General features: G+C 42.7%; 1 protein-coding gene across 1 annotated transcript in view; it reads right to left on the bottom strand.

Annotated features, from left to right (window-relative positions):
* Positions 1 to 26518, bottom strand: part of znf512 (zinc finger protein 512) — a 75469-nt gene that overhangs the window by 6075 nt on the left and 42876 nt on the right. The window contains exons 9-16 of the mRNA XM_068024083.1: positions 20273 to 20397; positions 18449 to 18535; positions 17216 to 17314; positions 16184 to 16351; positions 15359 to 15553; positions 13338 to 13439; positions 5648 to 5710; positions 328 to 426 (exon numbers count right to left, since the gene is read on the bottom strand). Coding sequence (XP_067880184.1) covers positions 328 to 426; positions 5648 to 5710; positions 13338 to 13439; positions 15359 to 15553; positions 16184 to 16351; positions 17216 to 17314; positions 18449 to 18535; positions 20273 to 20397 — 938 coding nt within the window. The remainder of the gene's footprint in view (positions 1 to 327; positions 427 to 5647; positions 5711 to 13337; positions 13440 to 15358; positions 15554 to 16183; positions 16352 to 17215; positions 17315 to 18448; positions 18536 to 20272; positions 20398 to 26518) is intronic.

The following is a 26518-nucleotide window of genomic DNA, read 5'->3' as shown; positions in this document are numbered from 1 at the left end:
AAAAGTCCTTGATGCTATTCTTTAATGAGACAAATTTAATTCAGCATGATGTGAAGTTAGAAAGTGAAATCTGAGATTCACAATGTTCCCACGAGTCCCCAGATATCTAAAGCTTGGCAATGCAGAAATCCAAGAGTTTAGATACAGACAGATACGCACACCCTCTGCTTTGAAATTTATACAAATAAATATATTATTCAAAGGGCAAGTTTCCAAATTCTTTGGAAGTTAAAAAAATATATAATAAAGCAATTAACTAATTATGATTGACGATATAGAAAATTCTGGTTATTAAGATGTAAGTAAGATTGTAATTTCTTTTTATACCTCAAAGTGCACGTTATTAATATGATACTTTACTCCACTCTCAGAGCTGAATTCCTTTTCACATAGCAGACACTTGTACTTTCCAGCAACATACTCCCCCTAGTGGTTAACAAAAAACACAAACATAGCATTTAACACCAATAAAAGAGCAGCTTTAGTTGAGATACAGTGTGATTTTTCTTTTCTCCCCATGATGCAAGATTGCAGCGCTGAGGAATGGACTCTTCCCATTTCAAATAGCTATTGCAGCATCAAACACTGCAGGTCATGTACAGCACAGCTAGATGCAGAGTAAAGCCTCCTCTATTCTCCCATCATTATATCTCAGTCCCAAATTCAGAAGAATACTTTTTTCTATTCTTATACCAGCAGAGAGAATTAATTGAAGTTGACACTCATAACACTCATAGGAGACTTAGTCTGGATGGGAATTTAACCCATGTCATACAAATGAAAGGTCAGTGTCCAACTCATCGCACCATCCATTTCCCTTTATATGGGATATGGTTAATGAAAGCAAAGGAGGCAATGCCATCAATGCATACATCACGGTTTCCAAAGTGCAATGACTGAATCACAGCATCTTGATCTTTTCCACGCCAGTCAAATGAAGTAACAAACTTTCAGTTCTGCAAAGGCAGTTTTGCCATATCTCTAAAATCCAACCAAGTACAATCTTTAATGGCTCGACACCTCATCCATCACCTGCCCATATCATTGGCCTCAAAATCTTATCTGACCGCAAATGGAACTCCCACATCTCCATCGTTAAAGCCGCCGTCTTCACCCCCATTCCCCCCAGGCCAACTCAAAGAGAGAGTTTAATTTCCATTTCACACTGAACGTACCTCAACAAGTCTTAATTCTGTCATGTACGAAAGGAGCCATGATGAAATAACAATGAATTGGATGAATTCGGAAAATAAAGGGAAGGTTCCATTGGATTGGAAAATAGCGAATGTAACTTCTTGATTCAGAAAGGGAGGGAGACAGAAAGCAGGAAACTACAGGCCAGTTAGTTTAACATCTGTCTTAGGGAAAATGTTAGAAGCTATTATTAAAGACAGTATAGCAGGGCATTTAGAAAAATTCAAGGTAATCAGGCAGCGTCAACATGGTTTTGTGAAAGGGAAATCATGTTTAACCAATTTATTGGAGTTCTTTGAGGGAGTTACATGTGCTGTGGATAAAGGGGAACCGGTGGATGTATTGTACTTAGATTTGCAGAAGGTATTTGATACGGTGCCACATCAAAGGTTATTGCAGAAAATAAAAGCTCATGGTGTAGGGGTAACATATTGGCATGGATAGAAGATTGGCTAGCTAACAGGAAACAGAGAGCAGGCCATAAATGGGTCATTTTCTGATTGGCGAGATGGAATGAGTGATGTGCCACAGGGCTGGGGCCTCAACATTTTACAATTTATATAAATGACTTAGATGAAGGGACCCAAGGTATGGTTGATAAATTTGCTGATGACACAAAGATAGGTAGGAAAGTAACTTGTGAAGAGCACATAAGGAGGCTACAAAGGGATATAGATAGTTTAAGTGAGTGGGTAAAGATCTCGCAAATGAAGTATAATGTGGGGAAGTGTGAAATTGTCCACTTTGGCATGAAGAATAAAAAAGCATATTATCTAAATGGTGAGAGATTGCAGAGCTCTGAGATGCAGAGGGATCTGGGTATCCTAGTGCATGAATCGCAAAAGGTTAGTGTGCAGGTACAGCCCGTAATTAGGAAAGCTAATAGAATGTTATTGTTTATCGCGAGGGGAATTGAATAAAAGTAGTGAGGTTATGCTTCAGCTATACAGGGCACTGGTGAGACCACATCTGGAGTACTGTGTACAGTATTGGTCTCCTTATTTAAGGAAGGATGTAAATGCATTGGAGGCAGCGCAGAGAAGGTTTACTAGACTAATAACTGGAATGGGTGGGCTGTCTTATGAGGAAAGGTTGGACAGGATAGGCTTGTATCTGCTGGAATTTAGAAGAGTAAGAGGCGACTGGATTGAAACATATAAGATCCTGAAGGGTCTTAACATGGTGGATGTGGAAAGGATGTTTCCCCTTGTGGGAGAATCTAGAACTAGGGGTCACTGTTTAAAAATAATGGGTCGCTTATTTAAGACAGAGATGAGGAGAAATTTTTTCTCTCAGAGGGTCTTGAGTCTTTGGAATTCTCTTCCTAAAAAGGCGGTGGAAGCAGAGTCTTTGAATATTTTTAAGGCAGAGGTAGATATATTCTTGATAAGCAAGGGGATGGAAGGTTATTGGGGGTTGGTGGAAATGTGGAGTAATCAGTTCAGCCATGAACTTACTGAATGAATGAGTTAGCTCGAAGGGCCGAGTAGCCTACTCCTGCTCCTAATTCGTATGTCCATATGTAACTGTTAAGCTGAACGACAAGCACATGTACCCTCGTACCAAAGACAAAATGGAGTAGCGGTCAAGTGACCCCTCTTGTATAGACAATATACACTTTATCTGTTGAGGATGAAATTCGTTAACCTCGTCTGAAATAGCTCTGGGGAGAATCAATTGAAATTGAAAGAAGCACCATTACATATTGCTGGCTCCTATCTACATGAATGAACTAACAAAGGGTTCTGGAGACAGACTGACTCACAGCCCTAACCAAAATGAATAGTACTGAAGTAGCACCATAATAACAGGATGGTCCCCATTCAGACAGACATCAATAGATAGCCATCATTTCCATATCCTGAACCATTGTGTGGTCACACCAGGGCAGAGAACTTTGTAATACCTGACAAAGACTCAAATGTGATGGAATTTCTATCTTAAAAGATAACCCTCTGGAGAAATCCAGCTAAACAGAAGAACCTTGCTGAACAACAACTGAACAACCACTTTGACTTTGAGACTCTCCATCTGTGAAGGTAAACCAAATTCAGATCACAAACCTTGGGCTGAGTATTAACCACTAGAACTGTACAACACCTCAGCAAGTTCAACATCCAGGCCCGCACCTTTAAAAAAGACTTTCCTCCCAAGACTCAACAGTATTCTGTAAACCACAATCTCTTACATCACCTTGGAGTTTAATTGCATCCTACTGTTTTCTCTCTATGTATTGTTGTGTATGCATGTGTGTGTGAGTGGGTGAAAGCTGTGACCATTATGGGAACTATTTTAAATTAGGCTGCGCAGCACTAGCACATGCACAAATGCAGCCTCATCAACAGAAACATCACTGTCTGCGACGTCTCCGGCAGCTGCCAATAATAAAGATGGTGCTGCTCAATTTATCACAAAAAAGAAATTAAACCCAAATCCCCTCAATGGTTGCAATCACTGCTTCCAACCCACTCCCAACAGTTAACCCGCTCCCTCCTATCATCGCACTTCTCTTCCCCGCTCCCTCCCGTCTGCTCGCCACTTCCTCCCTCGGCTGCCCGACCTCCACTTCCCCCCCACCGCCCCCGCAACCACCCGGCTGCTCACTCCAGGCTGCGCCGCTTCTCTCCTCTCAGCCATTCGCTCCCGTGTTGCCCCATCACCCCTCGCTCCTCGCCCTGCGCTTTGGCAGCTCGTTCCCCGCTGCTTCTTCGGACGACGTGGTGGAGAACTAACGGCCAAGGGTCGGAGGGGGGAAAGCGGCAAGGCCTGGAACGAGCGGCCGAGGTGGGGTGGCGGGGGGGAGCGAGTGGCTGAGAGAAGGCGGAGGAGAGTGAGCGGCTGAGGTTGGGGGGGAGGGAAGCAGTGATTGAAGCAGGAATGGTGGGACAGAGTGGGGTACTGTTCGGGGGAAATGAAGGCAGCTATTGAGGTGTCAGGACGTCATTGTGTGGTGACGGTCAGGCATGCGCACGCATGCTGGCAAATGTTCCCACACACTGATGACGTCCATGATCGCTCTGTACATGCTCTGCGTTGTCAGGAGTCACTTTGTTTAAAATATTTATCTTCTTTTTTTAAAAACCTGTCATTTGTCTGCTTATTTGACACTCAGGGACTAACGCATCATTTTTAACAAAACACGATTGCAGTCAGTTGGGAAGTGAAATGTGGAAGCCACCCACACCATTTACCACTCATGTTTGTCCAAGCCTTCAAACTGGCATGTCTCTCACACTCTTAGAAAGGACATCAAGAAAAACTTATTGCTCAAATAGATGTTTCTCTCAACTTTTCTCATCTCTCTCTAAACTTCATTAATACCATCAGGCTATGGCCTCATTGAATTTTCCTTTCATTTGCTCTGAAGTAACAAATATGTTGTATGACATGCTCCTGTCTCTTCCTACATATAAATCAGAAATTCTCACCTCCCTCAGTCTTCCCTTCTATCTATTGTGCTCAGGGTTTTGAAAACAAAGAGCGACAATGTCTAAACATTTTTTTGAGTTGTCTGGCATTTTCAACCTTTGTGGTTCCCGTAGTCTAGGATTCCCAATATAAAAACTGTGTATATGATTTCATTAAATTAATATAATAGGTTACGACAAGAAAATAAAAGCATCTTTTGGCTCAAAACGAGGAATTCAAAACAAAAAGGCCTTTGAACTATTGTCCTGGCAACTGATCCAAAATGGAATTCCTAAACAATTAAGCTATGGAATACAGGATACACACTGAATAGGATCGGGTTTATTTAAAAATTCTTTTCTGTTGTAAATGTTCATTTCAACAGAAAGGACAAGGGCGGGACAACAAAGTTATATACATACATACATACATACACTCTTACTTCAATAATTTTTTAAGCCATATACTTAAGTATTTCTCCCCTTGGAATTCCCTTAAAAAACAAATTTTAACCCGTGAAATTTCAATCCTATGTCTTAACCCTTACTCCTACTGAAATAACTATTTATGCAAAGACAAGAGCTTACTATATAATCATTTAGCAATTTGTTGGTTATCTCACCGTTACAGAAAATATTAAAGTTAATCACTCTGGCAGCAAGTGAACATGAACAATTGTTTCCTCACAGTAGTCTAGAAATAGAATAAAACCTAGTAATATACAAGGAACATTCAACAAAAGGAAGGAAATAACAAAATGTTGATAGAGATGGTTATGAAGTTTTCTTCACTATAAAATCAGGCAAAAGTTTTGAGGAAGAAAAATAAATAGGGATGGTAGGCACGTGTCCTTGAACAGACAGGAACAGGCAATGGCTTTAAAGTTGACCTGTCAGGTGGTCAGAACAGGGTTAGATTTAGCTCAATTACAGACTGCTGCATGCTACAAAAAAGACTTCTAGAAGTTTAAAACGCTAGTATGGATTTCAAAATAGAAAGCCATTATAAATACTCTTTTCCAAGTCTTAAGAAAAGTTATACTTACCCTTGTGCAAGAACCAAGATGAGCCTTCAACCCTGATACGCTGGTATAATTAGAACCACAATCCTAAAGAAAAATTAGCTGTTAAATGCAATTACAAATGTTAGTTTGAACATTTCAGTTCCATATGTGTCACGGAATCTAAGCATTTTGTAGTTAAACTTGAAATACACAGGTAACACAAAGTGTGCTCAAAAGATACATGCCTGAAATAAAGGTCGAATGTAATGTCAGACTATATGAAATTTCTTATTATATATAAAATATAATCCAGCATTTTCAAGTGTCCCAACCACCAGTTTTAATTTTATCTCCCTTTGTGGTGCACGATTACCCATATGTTCGTTGAGGGTTGAATATGTGAAGAGAGTGTCTGCTCTCAATTCTCTTCCTATACCATGAAAGCCAGTTACTAGGAAGTGCTCAAAACAATTCTGAGTTCACTCACTTCTAATTTTTTTTTTCTCCATTTGGCCTTTCCTTCACTGAACAGTTACAAACGACAGCAGCTAAGCAGACTGGCTTTCTTATTGATCCTGGATGCCATTCATGTGCTATCTGAGCCCTTAATGCAAATCCTGAATTTATACAACTCAACTTTTTTAACTTGCATACAGCTAACATTTACATAACTTACAACAACATGCATTTATATAGTGTCTTTAACGTAATAAAACATCCCAGGGCGCTTCACAGAAGCATTATAAAACAAAATATGACACTGAGCTACGAAAGGAGATATTAAGTCAGATGACCAAAAGCTTGGGCAAAGAGTGGCTTAAAGGGAGAAAACAAGGTGGAGAGGTGGAGGGAGGGTACTCCAGAGCTTAGCGCTAGGCAACTGAAAGCGTGGCCACTAATGCGGGAGTGATTAAAATCAGGGATGCACAAGGAAATGGAGGTATTTGAAAACAAGGATGACAATTTTAAAAATCAAGACACTGCTTGACTGGCCGTCAATGTAGGTCAGTGAGCACAGGGGTGATGGGGGAAAACAGGATTTAGTGCGAGTTAAAACACGGGCAGTAGAGTTTTGGATGACCTCAAGTTTATGGAAGGTAGAATGTGGGAGACAAGCCAGGAGTGCATTAGAATAATCAAGTCTAGAGGTAACAAAGGCATAAATGAGGGTTTCAGCAGTTGAAGTGAGACAGGGAAAAATCAGATGATGTTACAGAGGTGGAAATAGGCGGTCTCAGTAATGGCACAAATGAGGTCAGAAAGTCATCTTGGTGTCAAATGTGACACCAAGGTTGTGAACAGACTGGCTTAATCTCAGACTGTTGCCAGGGAGAGGAATGGAGTCAGTAGCTAGGCAAGAATTTGGCGCAGGGACCAAAAACAATGGTTTCAGTCTTGGAGGAAATTTCTGCTCATCCAATACGGATGTCGGAAAAGCAGTCTGATAATTTAGCAACAGTGGAAGAATCTAGAGAAGTGGTGGTGAGCTGGAGCTGAGCGTCATCAGCATATATGTGAAAACTAATGCTGTGCTTTCCGATAAGGTCACCGAGAGGAAACATATAGATGAGAAATAGGAGGGGGCCAAGGATAGGTTCTTGGGGGACACCAGAGGTAATGGTGCAGGAGCAGGAAGAGAAGCCATTGCAGGTGATTCTCTGGCTACGATTAGATAATTAAGAATGGAACCAGGTGAGTGCAGTCCCACCCAGCTGGATGACAGTGGAGAGGTGCTGGAGGATGGTGTGATCAACCATGTCAAAGGATGCAGACAGGTCGAAAAGGACGAGGAGGGAAAGTTTGCCTTTGTCAGAGTCACATAGGATGTCATTTGTGATTTTGGTAAGAGCTGGTTAGGTACGGGTGCAGGGGCAGAAACGTAATTGGAGGATTCAAATATGGAGTTCTGGGAAAGATGGGAATGGATTTGGGAGGCGACAACACACTCAAGGACCTTAGAAAGTAAAGGAAGGTTGGAGATGGGGACCAGGAGGGGAAGTTGGGTGATCAGCAGTTTAGTGAAAATAGGATAGACGAAACATGAGGTGGGTCTCATGGACCAGATGAGCTCAGCGAGGGTATGAGGGGAGATAGCAAAGAAAGGTGCCAGTTCAGGGCTAGGGCAGGGGAGAACATTATAGTAAGTTTAGCCAGGTGGGCTAGTGGAAGGGAGGGGCGCGGCAGAGGCAGCTGATCGGATGGTCTTGATCTTAGTAACAAAGAAATCCATGAGCACCTGGGACAGGGGAGAGGGTTTTAAGAAGACAGCTTGCAATACTGAAAAGCTGGGAGTTATCTTTGCATTCCAGGATGACCTGGGAATAGTGAGCAGTTTTAGCAGACGAGAGCAGGACCCAATAGTATTTTAAGTGGCCAAGCCAGATCTGGCAGTGGTTGGCTGAAACGGTTGCCCACCATATCCTTTCAAGTCATTCCAAAATTCTTTTCAATAGCAACTTCTTTTTTACAGGAAAGGTTGGGGGCGGGAATATGGTGGGGGTGGGAGGGTGGTAAGTACGGAAATGGTACAACCTCAGTGTAATATTTCTTCCCTTAGATCAGAATTAATTGGCTGGATTTTATGGGCCCTCCTGAGTGGGGTTTGAGGCGGGGAGGCGGGGCACAGAGAATCAAAACGGGTGGCGTGGGGCCCGTCGCCAAGCAATATTACTGGGGCGGAATAGACCGACAGTGGCCTTCCTGTCCAGAAGTCAATTGAGGCCCGTAAGTGGGACCTCGGTTATTTGTCCATAGATCACTGAAGGCAGAAGGTAGATAAGGTGGTTAGGAAGGCATATGGGATACTTGCCTTTATTAGCCGAGGCATAAGCACAGGGAGGTTATGATGGAGCTGTATATAAAATGCTAGTTAGGCCACAGCTGGAGTACTATGTACAGTTCGGGGCACCACACTATAGGAAGGATGTGATTGCACTGGAGAGGGTGCAGAGGAGATTCACCAGGATGTTGCCTGGGCTGGAGCGTTTCAGCTATGAAGAGAGACTGGATAGGCTAGGGTTGTTTTCCTTAGAGCAGAGAAGGCTGAGGGGGTACATGATTGAGGTATACAAAATTATGAGGGGCATTGATAGGATAGATAGGAACAAACATTTTCCCTTAGCGGAGGTGTCAATAACCAGCAAGCATAGATTTAAGGTAAGGGTCAGAAGGTTTAAAGGGAATTTGAGGAAAAATGTTTTCACCCAGAGGGTGGTTGGAACCTGGAACACACTGCCTGAAGGGGTGGTAGAGGCAGGAACCCTCAACATTTAAGAAGTATTTAGGTGAGCTCTTGAAACGCCATAGCATATAAGGCTACGGGCCAAGTGCTGGAAAATGGGATTAGAATAGATAGGTGCTTGATGGCTGGTATGGACACGATGGGCCGAAGGGCCTGTTTCTGTGCTGTATAACTCTATGACTCTAATTAAGGGCCTCTTCCTGCCACCGCTGGGATATTACCAGTGGCAGTTGGGGGCCTCCGTCACGTGGGGAGGGCGCCTTGTAACACAAGGTGCACTCCCTGCAAGATTGGGTGGAGTAGGTTGCTCCTCCGTGGGCAATCTGTGACCCCCCACCGGGAAACACTTCACCCCCAGAAATGCCCCCCTCCCAGCTTCCAAACTGCACAACCATCCCCCTACCCCATTCGCCGGGGCCTTCCAGGCGAGCCCCAGCAATCCTGCCTCATTTACCTGAGGTTCGCTCTGAGTGGGTAGGGGGAGAAAAGGCAGAGACGGGTTTTCCACTGCCTTTTTGACCCAGCTCCAGGAGCCCTACCTTCTACACAAAATCCCAGCCAATGTTAAAATTCTTAACCAGTGAGACAGGACCCATAAGACCTATAGAAATAGACTTATGTACATCATAATTGGAGTAAGTTGCTATTGAGAGTTAGTACTTATTCATGCTCAACATGGCCAAAGCCACCCACTATTGAACAGATAGCTGCAAGCACAGTCTATGGTGATGTAATTAATACTCCTGGAGAGGGAACAGAAATACCAGTAGAATCAATTCCTCTTGTACGTCAGTTTGTGGAAGCAAATCAGTTGAATCAATAATGTAGTCCATTACTAATTAAAGTGTAAAACTAACAAAGTTATCAACAAGGGCAAACCTTTACAGCGGAACCCACTAAATTTGATCTAGTGGCACAGTGGCAGCACTGTGCATCATCTATAAGATGCACTGCAGCAACACACCAAGGCTCCTGTGACAGCACCTTACAAACCCACGACCTCTACCACCTAGAAGGACAAGGGCAGCAGATGCATGGGAACACCACCACCTGCAAGTTCCCCTCCAAGCCACACAACATCCTAAAGTGGAAATATCACAGAATGGTTACAGCGCAGAAGGAGGCCATTTGGCCCATCATGTCTGCACTGGCTCTCCGAATGCGAAATTCACCTGCTAAATATATTGTTGTTCCTTCACTGTCACTGGGTCAAAATCCTGGAACTCCCTCCCTAGCAGCACTGTGGGTGTACCACATGGACTGCAGCGGTTCAAGAAGGCAGCTCACCACCGCCTTCTCAAGGGCAGTCAGGGATGGACAATAAATGCTGGCCTTGCCAATGACGCGCAGATCCCATGAATGAATATAGTATTATTTGTTTCAGTCAGAACATATATTACAAATAACATTTATTTTTACAAATTAATGTTCTATCAAACTGATTCACAAATAGAAAACAAGTTGTTTTGAAAGGTTTATCACTTGCAAATAACCTTTAGTTATCAGGTTCCAGGGATTTGTCAGATTTTAGTCCCTTAAGTTTCTCCAATACTTTTTCTCTGCTGATATTAATTTCCTCACTCTTTTTAGCGCCTAGGTTACCGTCTATTTCTGGAATGTAACTTGTGTCTTCTACTGTAAAGACAGACACAAAATATTTGTTCAACGCCTTTGCCATTTCCTCATTTCCCATGATAATTTCTCCTGTCTCTGCTTCTAAGGGACCAACATTTACTTTAGCTACTCTCTTCCTTTGTATATACTTATAAAACCTCTTACAATCTGTTTTTATATTACTGGCTAGTGCACTCATATTTTTTCCTTTTTTGTCAACTTTTTGCTGGCCTTTTGCTGGTTTCTAAAACACTCCCAATCTTCAGACTTGCTACTCTGTTTTTAAGATTATGAATGATTTTGATAGAGTAAATGAGGAGGAACTGTTTCCAGTGCCAGAAGAGTCAGTAACCAGAGTACATACATTTAAGGTGAGTGGCAAAAGAACCAGAGGTGACATGAGGATTTTTTTTTCAATGCAACGAGTTATCACAGAATTGTTACAGTGCAGAAGGCGGCCATTCGGCCCATTGTGTCCACACCGGCTCTCTGAAAGAGCAATTCCCTCAGTTCCATTCCCCCACCTTCTCCCCATAACCCTGCACATTCTTCCTTTTTATTTAACTGTTTAATTTCCTTTTGAATGCTTCAATTGACCCTGCCTCTAACACGTTCTCAGGTAGCGAGTTCCAGACCTTAACCACTTGCTGCATGATAAAGTTTTTCCTCATGTCACTCTTGCTTCTCTTACCAAATACTTTAAATCTGTGCCCTCTCATTCTCGATCCTTTCACGAGCTTGAACTGTTTCTCTCTATCTACTCCGTCCAGACACCTCATGATTTTGAATCAATCACCTCTCAGCCTTCTCTTCTCCAAGGAAAACAGTCCCAACTTCTCCAATCTATCTTCACAACTGAAATTCCTCACCCCTGGAACCATTCCCCTGAATCTTTTCTGTACTCTCTCCAATGCCCTCACGTCTTTCCAAAAGTGTGGCGCCCAGAACTGGACGCAATATTCCAGCTGAGGCTGAATTAGTGTCTTATACGAGTTCAACAAACTTCCTTGCTCTTGTACTCTATGCCCCTATTAATAAAGCCCAGGATACTGTATGCTTTATTAACTGCTCTCTCAACCTGTCCTGCCACATTCAATGACTTATGCACAAATACACCCAGGTCCCTCTGCTCCTGCACCCCCTTTGGAATTGTACCCTTTATTTTATATTGTCTCTCCATGTTCTTCCTACCAAAATGAATCACTTCACATTTCCCCGCATTGAACTTCATGTGCCACCTGTCCGCCCGTTCCACCAACTTGTCCACGTCCTTTTGAAATTCTACACTATCCTCCTCACAGTTCACAATGTTTCCAAGTTTCATATCATCCACAAACTTTGAAATTATGCCCTGTACACCAAGGTCTAGAATGCACTGCCTGAAAGGTTGAGTAGTAACTCTCAAATGAGAATTGGATAAACACTTGAAGGGAAAAATTTACAGGACTATGGGTAAGTGGAGTGGGATTCACTGGATATTTCTTTCAAAGTGCTGGCACAGGCATGATGGGCCAAATGGCCTCCTCCTATGCTGTGTTATTCTGCAATCAATTGCAAAAGCAGTAGAACAAGTAGGTCAAGGTCTCTCGCTCACCATAAAACTGCCGATCCATGGGGTTATATGTGCACAAATCATTTAAGGTGACAGGGCAGGTTGAGAAAGTGGTTAAAAAAGCAAATGGGATTCTGAGCCTTATAATGAGTCATAGAATACAAAAGCAAGGAGGCTATGATGAACTTTAATAAAACACTGGCTTGGCCTCAACTGAAGTAGTGTGTCCAATTCTGGGTGCCGCACATTAGGAAGGATGTGAAAGCTTGAGAGGGTACAGAAAAGATAAACAAAAATGGTTCCAGGGATAAGAGACTTCAGTTAAGTAGACAGATTGGTGAAGCTGGGGCTGTTCTCCTAAGAGAAGGTTAAGAGGAGATTTGATAGAGGTGTTCAAAATCATGAGAGTTGGGACAGAGTTGATAGGGATAGACTGTTCCCATGGGCAGAAGGGTCAAGAACCAAAGTACACAGATTTAAGGTGAATGGCAAAAGAATCAAAGGCAACATGAAGAGAAACTTTTTTTAAAAACCCACAATGAGTGGTTAGGACATGGAATGCACTACCTGAGATTGTGGTGGAGACAGATTCAATTGTGGCTTTCAAAAGGGAATTGGACAATTATCTGAAGGCAAAACTACTGCAGGGCTACGGGCAAAAAGGCAGGGGAGTAGGGCTAGTTGAGTTGCTCTTTCAGAGAGCCAGTAAGGACACGACAGGTTGAATGGTTACAGCACAGAAGGAGGCCATTCTAAGATTCTAAGTGTACATTACTAGGAAAAAGATAAAAAGTTATTGTAAGGAGCTGCTACAGTAAATGGTTATAGCATAGGCACAACACACAAGCATTCAAAATGTATCCAAGATACATGATAATACATTCATTTCGAATAGCAGCTCAATCTAATCAATACTGAGGATAAATATTAGCTTTAATCATTAACCATCTGCATATAAATTGCTCCCATTTCCCCCATTTTTTTTAATGGATGGAGGAGAGGATGACCATAACAAGAAACGTGAACCACCGTCAGTTGTTTCCTGCCCTTTATTACTGGGCAGAAAAATAATGGTAGAAACAAAAACACTAACTTCTTGACAAAACTCTCCAAAGTGCTTCATATAATTAATTTAGTTTGAAGTACAATGACTTGTTTTGTACTGTGGAAGGAAACCTGTACAAAAAGTTTGTTGTACAATGCCTGTGACCAAGATATCATCATATAATGGCCACAGGTAGAAGGGTCTTCCATACTGATGTAACCAAAGTGGAATATCTTCACGAACACCAATACCAAGATACAAAAGTAGCAACTATATTTACCTTGTTTGGACACTGCACTCTCTTATAGGTTTTCATCTCATTCTTCCATTTGCGAAGCACTTCATGACTGAATGTAGGCAAGCCAGGCCGTGTATACTTCAACTAAGGAAAAAGACAAAAATCACGATTACACATACTCACAGATGCAGAATTTTGGTCTGACAAAAACAGACTGAAAACAGCTTTAAAAAAACTTTGTTGAAAAGACAAACTCTGTAGTAGCACACAGCAATTTCACTCCTGGAATATGGATTTGAATTTAGCCCAACTTGATTCGATCAATGTCTACGGTCTCTGCTGATTAAGATACCTTGCTGCAGTGTGCTTGGGCAGTCTAAAGTCAGTGGCCATACATAAAACTGCCATTAATTGTTATTAGAAAGGTCAGACCCACATGTGAGAAGTGGGAAAAAGACAGACTATACACACATTGTTGCAGTAGGTAATATTTTTCAGAGATTAGGACTTGCTGAAGCAGAGTAGAGGGGAGTTTTACTATGGCTGCTCCAACTAACCTTTAATTTTAACTCAACCTGAGAGTTCCCTCAGTGCAAAAAGTAGAATGTAGAAAATAAAATCCATTCCCTCAATCTGACCTTGATTATTGTGAAATACAACAAAAAAAAAGTAGAAATGGCAGCTACAATTTTGATCAACTCTTAAATTTCACAATCAAACATGCAGCAATAGAGCTGTCTCTTTATCGTCAAATATTCTTTACATTTAAAGCAAAAGATGCATCCTAACTCTAACCCCTTTCCTACATAACACTTAGAAATTAACTTCAATACTGACCGTCTCTCTATTGATATATATCTCTATGATTATCTTGCATATAATGTGCATATACTTTAAACATGTTTGTAGCACAAATCACAAATCTTATTGATTGAAATAACCTTCTAATTCACTTAAATACAGAATGGTCAGAAAAACCTACCAGCAGCCACATTTCTTCTTCACACACCCCATGTATCCTTAAAATAACATCTATAATATAGACAGAGTTCAATAATTCTAAAAATAAATTACCAATACAGTTATCCATTACATCTTACTACAGCCTCCACTTTCTCAGTGGTCTTCAGCTCTGTTCCTGGAGTTTCTATTCTTCTTCCCAGCCTTCATCTCCCCCTTGCTGCCCATACGACCTTTCACCTCTCTGTACCAGTGCTCTCACTGCTCCCCCATCCTGTGTACATTTCTATCATTATGACTGCTTCAGCTCATGAGAGTCCGTCACTCAAACTGCATCTACTTATCCAACTCTAGTAGCACTCTGTATTAACAACTTTTCACCCTACAAACAGCTTGAACACACGGCATCAATGCCAGAGGCATTTCCCTGTCTTCACTCTTGTGATTATCATGGGAGAAGCAATAGTACGTACTAGAAGAAAAAGCTGGACAGCAAGTTATCAGGGTGGGGAAAGAAAGCTCATAACAAAGTATTCTTGCACATGCTGTTTATGACATTATCTAAACACCTGAAAGGGGCAAACTGCAACACACATGACCCAATGTTTTACTGTATAACTTTATTACAAGTTTTTGTGAGCTACCTGACTCCGGCAGCCCTGATTTGGGGGACATTCCTTTATTGGAACCTTCGCCAGTTACCTGCTAACACTCACTGTCTAAGCTCATATAATAAGTAGCCAAGTACCAACAGGTCAAATGCCAATGGGTCCTGGCACCTGTGGATTAATTTCCCTTAAAGAGACACCACTTTCAGAAAAAGGGGAAAAAGCACACTTTCATCTTATCTTCACTGCACTACATAGAACATGAAACTGCTTCCAAACAATCTTATGACAACTTCTGAAATTTCAAACAGTAGTGGGAGCATGGACATGCAGGTTTAAGAATCCTTGTGTACTTTCTAAATATTGCAAGAGACTCTAATTTGAGTTCTTAAAAGTGGCAGCTGAAGTTGCGTATATTAACAATCCCATAACAATTGATCAATGCCTATCATGGTAAATAAAAACAAGCTCCAAGTTACACAGTGTCTTTCCCACCTTATCATCATCAGGTACAAGGTCCCGTTGGATTTTTCTCCGAGGCCACTCTCGAGCAAGCTCATCTGCTACTATCTCATGCAGGTGGTAAGCAGCCAGCTTGGCAGAGCTCCTCCGCACTCTTCCACTGGAAGTTCTCTCCACCTTTGGTTCACTTTCTTTTTCAGCAGCTTCGTCATCTGTAGTTTCTGGTGACTAGTCAGTCACAAATACAAAAGAATTGGTTGACCAGCAAAAATTCTGATACTAAATGTTGCATTATTTACCAAATTTTTAGCAAAGAAGTCAAAATTTACAGTAATTGCACCACAAATCAATGACATAGAGCACACTAGCCTCTGGTATCTATGCTGATCCCTCCGCTAGGTGAGCAACAGTTGTGGGAGTTGGGCTGTAAGCCTGTAATTCCTATTCCCTTCAAAAGAGGGAGTTTCAAAGGAGCTGGCTACCCTGCTTTATAGCTCAGTACTTCCCCCATCAGATAGTTTCAGCTGGACTAAGAACGCACACAGTATTAACCATATGCCAATGATGGGCTGTGTTAACAGCCCATTTAATAAACCCTTGCAAATGGAAAGAGGAAATGGCAGAAGAAAGAGGAAAAAAATCTCAATGTGCATTACTGATCACCATCAGTTTGAAATAAAACTGAAATAAGGTCAAAGTACATACAACACATTTTCAAATCAAAGGTCTCCTCACAAGAAGATCTTCAACAATGTAGACCTAACATTCTTGTCCCAGGTCTATGTACTGTACTGTCCAAGATTAGCAACTAGAAAAGATGAAAAAAATTAGGGAAATTTTAATTATATAAGCACATACGGGGGCATGTTCTGACTTCAAGTGATAATCCAGGCCTGCCTTTGACTTGTACAGCTTCCCACAGTGTTGGCATTTAAATAATTGTTTTACTAGCTCAGATTCTTCCTTGCCACACTTCTTCAGATGATAGAGGTAACCCATTATACTAGTGAAGCTTGCACCACAGACCTGAATGAAGATCGGAAAGGTACACAGTTAGCAATTTAATAGAACGCAATGCAAACAAAAGCAGTGTCAATACATGAAGAAATATGTAGAGAAAACTTGGAAACAGCTCAGCCATAGCTCTGCCATTTGTGATACACTCAATATGATTGATGCCACTTGACTTCAAAAGAGATCAGATTATTTCATCAATATTTTAGTTAAGACTTCATTGCTTTGAGTGCATCAATTCCAATCCAAATGTCAAGATTGTGCAAGCATACGCAATAAATTGTCTTTTTTAAAAAAAGGAAATATGGGAAGGAAGGAAAAATAAATCAGAGGATGGGTGATCCTGCCTAATGATCCCTACTGACCAGTTACAGAGTTGAAGTTGCTGACACCCAGTGCACACTAAGCAAGGAATATGCACATCTACGCATGCACTCTCATTCCAGAAACCCTCTACTTGCTGCTTTTACTGCAACAGAAAATGATACTGGGGGCTGAGGCTCAAGAACAAATCATGCAGTTCACTGCTTTGTCTGAAATACTGTAAAGATGGCAGCCTCAAACTACAGGCTAGTCAAAGCCAGTCACTGCACCGTAAGATATATGTTTTTTCTTCAAGGAATAAATTAAACACACTGTGGGGAAAGAGGTAGAATTTTTATTGCACAAATATTCTAGTATAAGACAAATGCTCTAGCATAGGATAAGACCACTGCAAGATTGAACCACGTTATCTCAATATTGCTTTCATGTATTTCAGGAAGTAGCAAATCCGTTTTAATAAACCTTTCATTGCAGCTTGTGAGTTTACATTTATTTTTATAGAATATATACTAGCCAGCAGCAGTAACTGTATTCAACATTTTCTGCTCTTACCTCACGGAGACACTTCAATCTCCCCATTCTCCTCAAGACCTTTCGAAGTCTCTCTCTATCAGTCTGCTCATCAACCACATCCCCATCTTTCAAAATTGGCTGGGAAGAAGAAATTGAAAGCATTATTCTGTCATTGTGAGCATGTGTGCACACTTCAATGCTATACAAATACGACTGGATGGGTCCTGGATGTCATTTGATTCCTCCTCCCCCAGCCTAAAACAGATCTAACTAAATCATCAAGCCTGACTTACTGACTTAGAACACTGGAACCTGAATTCGGAAGCAGCTCAGAAAATAGACTGAAGTTCTCCACCTTCTGTTAGCTGCAAGGTTCTGTACAGAAATAAGTTTGGGCAATCTCAACCAAGTTCTGAGAGGGCACAACCCTACCCAGAATTTGGCAATCTTACTGGGATAACTGGAGTAGAAAACAGAAATGTCACACTGTGCACAAGGTTAGGGGTTAAGGGATAGTGTTGGGGCAGAGTACAAAAAGCTTTTCACTGCACCTAACCCAACTTCTGTACACTCTACTAGTTTTGAACTCAGTTCACAGCGAGCCCAAAAACTGGAAAAAAAATGATCCATTCTTCACTGCTGACAATCTATACATCAACAACACTTCCATTATTAAAGTCATTAAAACCACTTTTGAACATTTTTTTCATTTACAGAGCTTTTATATGCATAATTTAGCAAAGAACTGTAGACAACATTGTCTCATTATGTTCCTCTCATTATTTTGAGAGAAATCGCATCTTACTACCCCTTCTACAGATATTCCTTCTGTATGAATGCCAAGTGCCAAAACTAAAACATGGTGAGATGAGCACATGGTAGGTATTTAGTCACACAGATGACTATTTAGCTACCAGCTAGAACTGACACCAACTCACTTCACTCATTTGGTCGAGTTTCAGGAGTTCTCGGATTATTAGACAGAATGCCATTCATTTGTTTATTTTGCATTAAAAAGATGCTAAATCAAGCTCAGATCCATCACCTGTCATCCCGTCAAGACTCAGAATAGGAATGTTAAATTGATGGAACAGCCAATGAGATTTGACTGAGCTTGCTGTCCAGAAAGCCCACTACCATATCTCATGAACGTGACCCAAGAATAGAGATTTATTTCATGGGGTATAAGGAGTAGGAAAAACATTTTAGCTCGGTCGTGTGTTGCAATAGCAAAAACCACCCAAGATTTTTCTTAGATTGTAACTATATTACCATGTTGTTATGGTCTGCCATTAAGTGGTACTTGAGCCCAGCTAGAGACTTCAATTGTTTTCCACAGTGTTGACACACAAAGGGTTCCTAAAAGAAAAAGAACTCAGTGTGGAATGTCAAAATGCTTTTTGTGACCTTATTCTATTGCAAAGAATTCAAATACCATTAGTTAACTTAAAAATAAAACATGACCAGCATTTCTAAAAATTCTTTTAAAAAGACCAGAAAATTCTACGACACTGCCATAAGCAACATCATCTTTCAAATGTTCAGTTAAGTAAATAATGCAACAATCTTCAAACTAGCTCAGAAATACTTCAAAAAGAATAGGCACGTAATTATAAAGTATTTAAGATTTAGTTTGCCTCTACCGTGGAACCACCAGTCAATTATCATCCATGTCACATTTACAGCTGTTCATTGGGTTACATTTCTGACATCATTAATATCAAGTGTTTGAGAGTTGCCCAGGTTCTCATGTGCTGTGCAGTAGGAGAGAAAAGTGGATGGTGATAATACTGTATTTCTAGTGGGCTGTAGAAAAGACTAAGAAATGTGTATCAACCGTGGCTCAGTGGTAGCACTCTCGCCCAAATCAGAAGGTGTTGGGTTCAAGTTTCAATCCAGAGATTTGAGCCCATAATCCAGTCTGACACTTCAGTTCAGTACTGTTGGAGGTGCCGCTTTCCGGACAAGAACTTCTATTTATATAGTGCCTTTAATGTAATAAAACATCCCAGAGTGCTTCATAGCAGCATTATAAAACAAAATATAATACCAAGCCACATAAAGAGATATTAGGTCAGATGACCAAAGGTTTGGTCAAAGAGGTTGGGTTTTAAAGAAGTGTCTTAAAGGAGGAAAGCAAGGTAGAGAGGTGTAGGGAGGGAATTCCAGAGCTTGGGGCCAAGGCAACTGATGGCATGGCCACCAATGGTGGAGTAATTAAAATTAGGAATGCTGCACAGACCAGAATTAGATGAGTGCAGTTACTTCAGAGGATTGTGGGGCTGCAGGAGATTACAGAGATAGGGAGGGGCGAGGCCATGGAGGGATTTGAAAACAAGGACGAAAATTTTAAAATCAAGATGTTGCTTGAACAGGAGCCAACGTAGGTCAGTAGCACATGGGTAACTGTTGAACGGGACTTGGTGCAAGTTAAAACATGGGCAACAGAGTTTTGGATGACCTCAAGTTTACGGAGGGTAGAATGTGGGAGACCAGCTAGGAGTGCGGTAGAACAGTCAAGCCTCAAGGTAAGAAATGATGAGACATTATAGTGAGGCCTGCCTGCCCTCACAAGAGGATGTAAAAGATGTCATAACACTATTCCAAGAAGAGTAAGGGAGTTTTACATCAGTAAGCTAGCTAACATTTATCCCTCAACCAACAAAATTAAAAAGATTATTTAGTCATCATCTTATTCATGATGTCCTGATATCTGCAAATTAACTACCACATTCAGTCGACAACTTTAAAGGCAACAAAAGCACCAGTGCACCTATGCACCATGCACAGTGGAAGGAAGTTGATGCAAAGTTCCCCATATCAGTGAGTTTCCAATAAATACCTATACCACTGAAGGGAGGAGTCACATGGAGTACCTTCAACGTTGCTGAAAGCTTAGAACTCAAAATGGTGGCTACTGCATTTGTTACTCCAAATACATATTTTGCAAAGAAACTGCATGCAACAGTTTTAGCGTAGCAAGTCACAAGACTACCATAATGTTTTAAGTTACTTGATCCAATTTGTAGCAGGATATATGACATAACTTAATACCGTTCTCTCTGGGAGACCTTACACAGTAAAACTAATAGGCACCTCTTTGCAGTTTCCCATGTGTTTTTTCAGACCTTCTACAGTCTTCCTCATGACAGCCTTACAAGTAGGGCACGTAACCTTTCCTTTTTCCAGAATTTCCAGATACCAGTGTTCCTCTTGACTTCCTGTGAATTAAATCCAATCACAGTTAAAACTCACCACAGCTAATATGTAAATCCTATATTTTAAAAATAAAATGGATTTCAGGCGTGAGCTAACATTTTTCAAGTTTCACTTCTCCCTTTCCCAAATGAGCGCAGTAAAAGCTAGAGTTTCTTGAATGAGTGGAGCAATAAATGAGACTTCAGAAAAAAGTATATTGCAAATCTAGGGCTAATAATACAAAATAAAATCAAGTGAAATCTAGAAAATAGAGGGGAGGGAACAAAAGATGAGAAAGACTAACAGAGGGTATGTAGTAACAAAGGGAAATAGTAAAGGATTGTATTAGCACATGAAAGAAGTGAAACAGATAAGGAAAGGGTAGAGTCTATTATAGATGTAAAATAAAATCTAATGCAGGATGAAGACATGGTAGATATACTAAATAAGTATTTTGCCTTGATTTTCACAGAGGAGTGTGTTAGTAGAAACAATACCAGGCAAGAGGAGCAAGTGGAGCAATTTGATAGGAAGGTCATGGGTAAGCAAGTTCTTTGGGACAAACTGGCTGAACCCTCAAGTGGAAAAGGCCTTGATGGTGTGTATCACAGAATGCTGTGGGAAGTCAGTGTGGACATCACGCCTCTGACCACAACCTTTCAAATATCATTGGATATGAGAGTTGTGGCAGAGCACTGGCGAGCTGCAAATGTCGCACCTCTTTTCAGAAAAGGAAAAAGGGATAAATCAGAAAACTGTGTACCAGTCAACCTAGCATCAATTGTGGGTAAGCTTCTGGAGGCCGTAAGATAGATTGAAATTAATACTCGTCGAGTTCTGAGGTAATATTAGATATTTGATTAAAAAATGCAGCCTATGTTGCACGTACGGATTTTCAAAAGGCATTTGATAAGGTGCTGGATAGAAGGTGTGTTCATAAAATCAAGGTGTGTGGCAGTATGGTTGGGGTAAATGGATGTTCAGACTGCAGGTTTCTTTTATTTCACTTTCAGGCAGCAGCTGTTCATTCTTCCATTCACACCTCCTCTCGACACATCTATTGTTTCATTACTTGCCCCATTACCACTCCCTTTGGCCTTGCACCACCAAATCTTTTGTCATTTAATCTCTCCTATCTTCCACCCCATTACACATCTTCCCTTTTGTTCTTTTTCCCACCTTCCCCTTTTTACTTGCTCAAAACCTATTACATTTCTAACTTATCCCAGTTCTGATGAAAGGTCACAGACTTGAAGTGTTAACACTGTTTTTCTCTCAAATGATGCTGTCTGGCCCACTGAATATTTCCAGTATTTTCTGTTTTTGTTAGATGAATGTCAGATGAAATTTAATGTGGAGAAACGTGAGGCAATATATTTTGGTGGAAGAATTAGTCGAGGATATTTACACTCAATGGTAACTTTAAAATTGCCCTGTCCAGTCCGTTGCAGTGGTGGTGTGGCTCTCATCACCAAATCTCACTTTGGTCAGTCCCCCTACTCCTCTGACACTTTCTCCTCCTTTGTGCATCTCACTTCTCACTTAAAATCCTCATTCTTTACCACCATCCAAATATGATAAAAACTTTCTCACTGAGATGTCTTCACTGCTTTCCTCCCTCAGCCTCCGTACTGAGCGACTTCTCATCCTTGGTGATTGTATCTCTCTCCTGCGTTCACTGCCTTCGTGTCCTCCCTTAATCTTTTACTACATATAAACTTCCCTACCTTATTTTGCCACCACGACCTGGCCATCTGATGTGGCCTCACAACTTCCATGGTATCAATCACGGATATGGTCATCTGATTACTTGTATCTCTCCACCCACATCCCTACTTCCCCCTCTCAACCCTATTTCCTATGTCTTCCCTGGAAAATGCTCTCTCCCAATTCACTTACAAATATCCTTTCAAAATATCATCTGTCTAGCCTTTGGCCCTCCATTCATCACAACATTTCAGCAGCTACTGATCTGCTCAACCACACCTCCACCTTTGATGTCCTTGTCCCCATTAAAACCATTACTCTCTCTCTCAACCTGGCCATTCTCCCAGTACAGCCATCATCTCTGCTCCCTTATGTTCAAGGGACGCAGACTCAAATGGTTAAGGCAAACAACTGTTTTAGCCATTCACCGCCAGATTTGGCCAGACCACATAAAGCACTATCGGGTCCTGCTCTTGTTTGCTAAAACTTACTATTCCAGGATCATCCTGAAATGGAACAATGACACCAGGCTTCTTTCCTCTAGTGCAAACCATCTTCTTAAACTCATCTCCTCCAACCTCACTTCCAACAAGTGCAAGGAGTTCATGGACTTCTTTACCACAAAATTGAGACCATCCATTCAGCTACATCTGCCGCTTCCCTCCCTTCCTCTAGCTCGCACAGCCGAACTTCCTGTGAGATTCTCCCCGCCCTAGCCTTGAACTTGTATCTTTCTCTAGTTTCTCATCTATCTCCCCTCATGCCCACTCCAAACTCATCTTGTCCAGGAGACCCAGCTCCTGCTCCCTCAAACCTATTCCCCCCCCAAACTGCTGACCACCCACCTGGCTCCCATGTTAACTGATATTGTTAATGGTTCTCTCCTCAGGCACTGTCCCTCTCACCTTCAAATTTGCCGCCATCATCCTCCTCCTCAAAAAATCCTTGATCCCTCTCTCCTTGCAAACTACCGCCCCATTTCCAACCACCTTTTCCTCTCCAAAGACCTTGAACGTGTTGTCGTTGTCCAAATCCATGCCCATCTTTCCCAGAACGTCACGTTTGAATCAAACTTCTGCCCCTGCCATGGTACCAACATTTTTTTTTCTATTTGTTCTTGGGATGCGGGCATCGCTGGCTAGGCCAGCATTTATTGCCCTCGAATCAGTGGTGGTGAGCCGCCTTCTTGAACCGCTGCAGTCCACCCAGAGTAGATATACCCACAGGGCTGTTAGGGAGGGAGTTCCAGGACTTTGAACCAGCAACAGTAAAGGAACAGTGATATAGTTCCAAGTCAGGATGCTGAGTGACTTGGAGGGGAACTTGCAGGTGGTGGTGTTCCCACATTTTGGCTGACCTTGTGCTTCTCAGTGGTTTGGAAGGTGCTGTCGAAGGAGCCGTGGTAAATTGCTGCAGTGCATCTTTTTGATGTTACACACAGCTGTCACTGCGTGTCGGTGATGAAGGGAATGACTGTTTAAGTTACTGAATGGGGTGCCAATAAAATGGGCAGTTTGTCTTGGATGGTGACAAGCTTCTTGAGTGTTGTTGGAGCTGCACTCATCCAGGAAACGGGGGGTTATTTTATCCCGCTCCTCACTTGAGTTTTTTAGATGGTGGACAGGCTTTGGGGAGTCAGGAGGTGAGTTACTCCCGGCAGGATTCCTAGCCTCTGACCTGCTCTTGTAGCTAGTCCAGTTCAGTTTCCGGTCAGTGGTAACCCCCCCAGGATGTTGATGGTGGGTATTCAGCAATGGTAATGCTGTTTTTTTTTAAAGCCTCAGGCCTGTTTGCTGGTGGTCTGGTACTCATTGAGCTGTTGCAGTCTCCTGGCGGTTCACTTTGGGTTGAAGACCGTGCTGAGCTCTTGGTTCAGTTCTGTTTTAAGATTAATTTTTACAAGAGTTGGCTTCGCCTATGTGACCTCAGGTTTCACTGGGCTGTATAATGGCCTTGATGATCGCCCCATTCTGAAATGATGAGGGTAGTTCACACTCCATTGTATCCAGAGATGAGAATTGTGCGAAAGTCTTGTCTTACTGCGTTAGAGCACAAAGTGATTCTTGACAGTGCAGCCGGCTGCTGACGTCATCAGACTGCGGCAAGTTGTGCACATGCACAAATGGGCTCCTGCTCTCTACTCGTGCACTGCTTTCTGGACTGCCAGGTCTGGCTGGCGCATGCCCAGATGACATCCTCACGCGACATGGGGAAGCGGGGAGAGAGCCTGAAGACATTGGTGGTGCAGGTGCCACTCTCCTCCTCTCTTCCCCGCCCCCCCCCCCCACCCCCCGCCAGCCCGTGCTCTTGCTCTCACCCCACCCGCCTGCTTGCTCTGTTGCCGTCCCCACGCTCGTCTGCGCCTTGCCCACCCCCCCGCCTGCTCACTCGCTCTCTCCAGCCATTGTGTTCTGCCATGTGTTTACTTTGCCTTTGTCTGATTATTTGAGCAGCACCATCTTTAGTCCTGGCAGCTGCCTGAAACGTCTGTCTGCGACATTTAGTGCCACAGGCTACATTTGCGCATGTGCCTGTGCAGTGCCACCTAGTGGTTGCATTGCCAGCAAATGCAGTTGTTTGAGAGTATCGCTCACATCCAGGTGTGATTATCTGTTTCATTTCCATGCAGAAGGGGCTTAATTGGTTTTCAGTCTTAGTAGATACGCATGGGGATTTGAGGGCAAGAGATGCTGAGGGTCATGTGTCGTGTCTTCCATTTTGTTGACAGCACATGAACCAGTCTCTTTAAAATTTTCCCGTTTTTTTAACTCTTCAGTTTGGTTCTATATTTTTATCGCTGCACTTCTCATGAGCATTGCACTGAGTAGTTGGATGTGCTCATTGTTGAGCCGTAGAATATAGAAGATGGCCCTATCTCCTGGTTTATACTGATTTTAACCAAGGGGCAATCATGATAATCAACATTCTTTGTCTGTGTAAGAGCCAGAGCTCCACACCCCACTGATAGTGTCTGGAAAGTTTTGAAATCAACAACCCTCCCAAAACCAAAAAAAAAGATGGTCACATGACCCACCTGCTGGCCAGACTGGGGATTGTTTGAATTGTGTCAAACAGAAAGGTAAGACTGCAACGGAACTCCAAGAAGAAAGCACCTCTCTTTCTCTCTCCAGCAAAGTCCCAGGGTATCCACGACGGCAGTGTAAGCCTCAAGACTACAGAACTTTACAAGCGACCACCAAGGCGGCAATTGAAATCTCTCTTCGGCCTTCTGGTACCAGAGAAGCAAGCTTAAAAGTGTGCACTGGGCCCCAGCGAGAACTCCAAGACCTTAACTTCAATCAAGGACATTACATTAAAGACAAAAGAGAGTAACTGAATTCCATTTATTGCCAACTCTACTTCAGCACCCCCCCACCCCCCGCAATTCTTTCTTCCCCTGTGTATCTGTTTGTGTGTGTGTTTATCTCGTGGAACTTCAAAGCGCCCGCGGGAGATGTGCGGCTCGTAGTGCATCTGCAGCACAATGTCGGCGAATTCCTGCTGGTACTGGCACCCAAGGCTGTCGCTCACCTCCCAGAGGATGCGGATGAACTTTCCCGGCGTCGATGGTGGGAACTGATGAAATGTTTTATTACCTGCACCTCCTTCCCCCTCCCCCCCCGCTTCCCCTTCCCAGCTCCCCCCTCCCAGCTCACCACCCCCGCACCCTCTTCCCCCACCCCCCTCGCAATCCCTTCCCAGCTCTTCCCTCCACCCCTCCCCCTCGCACCCCCTCCTCCCACCGGCATCCACCTATCCCTGAGCAGGGGCCCTTACAACCCCACTACCTTGTGGGCGTCTCGGGTCCAAGGCTAAGGGAGTAAACCCCAACAGAAAATCCGGAGCGGAACCCCGTAGGCGGTCATGTGTCACCTTTGGCATGCTTTCGGCAGTTCCTGCAGCCATACCGGTGCCAAACGTCGTGCTCTGCACTCCTTTGGACCCCACCAGAAAGGCCGAGAGGGGGGTTTTGACGCTTGGGCAACTCACAACCTCCATACATTCGCCCAGGCATGCGCCATGGAGAGGTCACTCCATAGTCGCCTCACAGCGACTGAAACAACACGGAAGGCAGCAGTTACAGGTTATAAGTCCGGCTCAATTTTAAAAGACAGAAGCGCAAGGGGAGAGCCAACTGTGTAGCAGCCCCGACAACCAATTTTTTCTGCAGCACCTGTGGAAGAGTCTGTCACTCTAGTATTGGCCTTTATAGCCACTCCAGGCACTGCTCCACAAACCACTGACCACCTCCAGGCGCTTACCCATTGTCTCTCGAGACAAGGAGGCCAAAGATAAGAAATGCTGTTGAATGTCAAAATGAGATGGCCAGATTCTGTCTTGTTGGAGCCTGGCATGTGTGGCACGAATGTTACTTACCACTTATCAGCTCAAGCCTAAATGTTGTCTTGCTGCATGTGGACATGGACTTCTTCAGTA

The sequence above is a fragment of the Heterodontus francisci genome, chromosome 3 (assembly GCF_036365525.1).
Source record: "Heterodontus francisci isolate sHetFra1 chromosome 3, sHetFra1.hap1, whole genome shotgun sequence".
NCBI lineage: Eukaryota > Metazoa > Chordata > Chondrichthyes > Heterodontiformes > Heterodontidae > Heterodontus > Heterodontus francisci.
This window is presented reverse-complemented; position numbering and strand designations above follow the sequence as displayed.